The 3,265-nt window shown below is 52.9% G+C and overlaps 1 protein-coding gene across 1 annotated transcript; it reads left to right on the plus strand.

Annotated features, from left to right (window-relative positions):
• Positions 1-366: 366 nt before the first annotated feature.
• LOC112123994 (GS homeobox 1) lies at positions 367-1,690 on the plus strand. Its single transcript, XM_024222548.1, has 2 exons — positions 367-754; positions 1,335-1,690. The coding sequence occupies exons 1-2, from the start codon at positions 367-369 to the stop codon at positions 1,688-1,690; spliced, it is 744 nt and encodes a 247-aa protein (XP_024078316.1).
• The last annotated feature ends 1,575 nt before the right edge of the window (positions 1,691-3,265 follow it).

A 3,265-nucleotide genomic window follows, 5' to 3' on the forward strand; every position in this document is an offset into this window, starting at 1 on the left:
CGCGCAGGAGCGCGATAAAGAGCCGGAGAAGAATATTAAATCGCTGGCGAATGAGCAAATAACCCCGCCAAAGGGAGAGGAGGGGTGAGGCCGCCAGCTACGGCGTGGGTGGGGCTGACAAGAATGGAGTACATTATGCAGTTCATTTAGTTAACAAGGGAAATAATGAGGAAGCGTGCAGCGTGAATGCCAAGAGAACAGGCACAAAAAGCCTATTGAGAGCCCCGGCCGCTCCTGGCGTAGCCATCACATGGCAAAGGCCCTATTTAAGCGGCGAGCCCGGCGCCTTTCAGCACCACTGGGGCTGGCCAGCACCCCGAGGCACCTCCGGCGGCTCCAGCAGCGCCGGGCCGGCAGCGCGGGGAGATGCCGCGCTCCTTCTTGGTGGACTCGCTGGTGCTGCGGGAGGCGAGCGAGAAGAAGAGCGAGAGCAGCCCGCCGCCGCCCCTCTTCCCCTACGCCGTGCACCCCTCGCACCCGCTGCACGGGCTGCCCCCCGGCGCCTGCCACTCGCGCAAGGCCGGGCTGCTGTGCGTGTGCCCGCTGTGCGTCACCGCCTCGCAGCTGCACCCGCCGCCCCCGGCCCTGCCGCTGCTCAAGGCCTCCTTCCCCCCGTTCGGCTCGCAGTACTGCCACGCGCCCCTGGCCAGGCAACACTCGGCCTCCTCCGCTGTCAGCGTCAGCCACGCGCCGGCCATTTACCAGACCGCCTACCCCCTGCCCGACCCCAGGCAGTTCCACTGCATCTCCGTCGGTAAGTGCCGGGCGGGAGTGTGATGGGGAGGGGGGGGGCAAACGGACCCGATCCTGCCCTGCCAGACTCCCCGTGCGCTCCCTCGGTGGGGCGGGCCAGGGCAGGATGGGGCCAGTGTCGGCTGGCCCTAGTTGAATCCGAGGAGGAGAGCTGGCCCAGCCCCCGGCAGTGCAGGGTATGCCATCGGTGCAATGGCAACTGTGGCCTGGGGAGAGAGGATGACACTGCAGGGTATGCCATGCCCAGCCTGGGCACTGAGACCTCGCATATAATGCGTAAGGGGACCTGTGGCACGGCAGCGCAGGCCGTACACCATCCATGCCATGCCGTGTAATATCTCTGGCATGGGGGTGAGTTGGCGGGACATGCCACCCACCGCCTAGGCAATGCCAGGTAGCGTATGCAACAGTGTGAGTCCTGTGGCATTCATAGAGGCACCCGGCCAACAGCTCGGTGATCTGGCTGCTCCCAGCCTGCCGGGGTGTGGAGAGGTTTCAAGGATGCCAAATGGGCCCCTAGAGCAGCCCTTGGTGCAGCAGGTTTAGCGCCACGGAGTCTGACCGTCCGCTTTCCTCTCCAGACAGCACCTCCAGCCAGCTGCCCAGCAGCAAGCGGATGCGCACCGCCTTCACCAGCACGCAGCTCCTGGAACTGGAGAGGGAGTTCGCCTCCAACATGTACCTCTCCCGGCTCCGGCGCATCGAGATAGCCACCTACCTGAACCTCTCCGAGAAGCAGGTGAAGATCTGGTTCCAGAACCGCCGAGTCAAGCACAAGAAAGAAGGCAAAAGCAGCTCCCACCGAGGAGGGGGCTCTGCCCACAGCTGCAAATGCGCCTCTCTGGCCACCACAAAGTGCTCGGAGGACGACGAGGACTTGCCCATGTCTCCATCCTCCTCAGGGAAAGACGATAGAGATCTCACAGTCACCCCCTAGCCCCAGAGACCAACCCGAGAGCAGAAGGGGATCTTGCCCTGTCCTATGCCAAAACGCTGTGGAAGGATTTTATACCGTTTTGTATATTTCATGTAATTTACAAAGGACTTTCTGGCCTTTTTATAAATCCTGTGAGTGCCGCTGTGTCGTTGTAAATAAACTGTCCGTGTGAGCCTAAATGTCGCCAACTGTTGCTATTTTGCTTGTGGTGAGGGGTTTTGGTTTTGTCATCAGGCAAAGCGCTCCGCTCCCCCAACCTCTGTGTTGTGAACTGTGATTAACTGTATCTGGTAAACAGCGAATGTCCAGAGCAATCTATTTTTCAGAGGGGGCGGAGAGGGGAGAACTAGTTCTGTAATTTGTATCAATGGTCGGGAATCATTCAGCTTTATTCTCTCCCGGCAGTTTGTCCCTCTCCAAAGCAAAAGTGGAGACGCGCACAGGGTCACTATGGTGATCTCTAGACGCAGGTAATGAAGTGTGAAATGTGGTTTGACGCCCCCCCTTTTTTTGAGGGGAGGGGAAAGATTGGGGAGAGGAGTTCGTTTTTTTTCTGTAAAATTTGCTTGATGGCGTTTCTTCAGACCCATAGCTATGTAATTGTATGGTTTCTGTAATACCGGAAGATATTTATTTATTTATTTATGTAAAAAATAATAATAAAATTTTTGCATAAAGACATTACGTGACGCCTTTTTTTAAAAAAGCTGTAATTTATGTATCCTACAGCTCTCCAAAGTGTGCTTGTATTTATATATCTATCTAAAATTAAGTTGGGTATACAGAGGAACACTGCCGTATATATGTAGAATGTGGTATATTTGCCTGCATGATTGCCTCACCCTAAATATGTTTATGGCCAATATATAATTATTATAACATATATAAGGACCAAGTAAAGCATATTTTAATAATATATGCATCTCTTCTTAGTCCAGCGAGAGATTTTCCTGCTGGAATTTAGCGCATGTGATGCTTCTTTGATGCTACATAATCAGGAACATAGGTTTTCATTCCTTCTAGCAGTTTTTAAAAGCAAAAGATGCCGGTACTTCTGATCTTTGGGGAATAGCGTTTAAGGCTGGAAGCCAAACTAATTAGAGATTGGCATTTTTCCGAAAAGCTATGATCCCCGCTATCCATGCGCTCATCCCGCATCCATCCATTGACCTATGCTTGCTAGCCGGAAAACCTGAAACTGAATCTTTGTCGGTCATCCCAAGAGCGAACATCGGAGTTACATTTATTATTAACAAATAATTAACACCTTTCAAATGATATTTTCCCCGATTAATAACTTGAAAGAGGAAAATACCATGCCTGCCCCCTTGTTTAATTCTCCAAATCGCTTCTCCCTTCAGTCTGGTTTTATCCTAGTTGAGATAGAACTGTGCAGAAGTCTCCATACTCTCCCTGCACATCCATCAATGGACATTAATCCGTGGGTTTCCCGAATGCGAGAAATCTCGGTAGACAGGAATTCCTATAGTACCACCGAATGCCACCTGCGAAAGGATTGCGCATTTGTAGACGCATCTAGCCTGATGTTCTAATTATATGGGGGTTCTTTAAACA

The sequence above is a fragment of the Terrapene carolina genome, unplaced genomic scaffold (genome assembly GCF_002925995.2).
Source record: "Terrapene carolina triunguis isolate 2854851 unplaced genomic scaffold, T_m_triunguis-2.0 Scaffold139, whole genome shotgun sequence".
Classification (NCBI taxonomy): domain Eukaryota; kingdom Metazoa; phylum Chordata; order Testudines; family Emydidae; genus Terrapene; species Terrapene triunguis.

What these genes read in the sequence shown, in the direction of transcription:
- LOC112123994 (XM_024222548.1), top strand. Translation starts at nt 367, where the DNA reads ATGCCGCGCTCCTTCTTGGTGGACTCGCTGGTGCTGCGGGAGGCGAGC. An exon ending in GTTCCACTGCATCTCCGTCG is followed by an intron (nt 755 to 1,334) that starts GTAAGTGCCGGG and finishes TTTCCTCTCCAG; the next exon opens with ACAGCACCTCCAGCCAGCTG.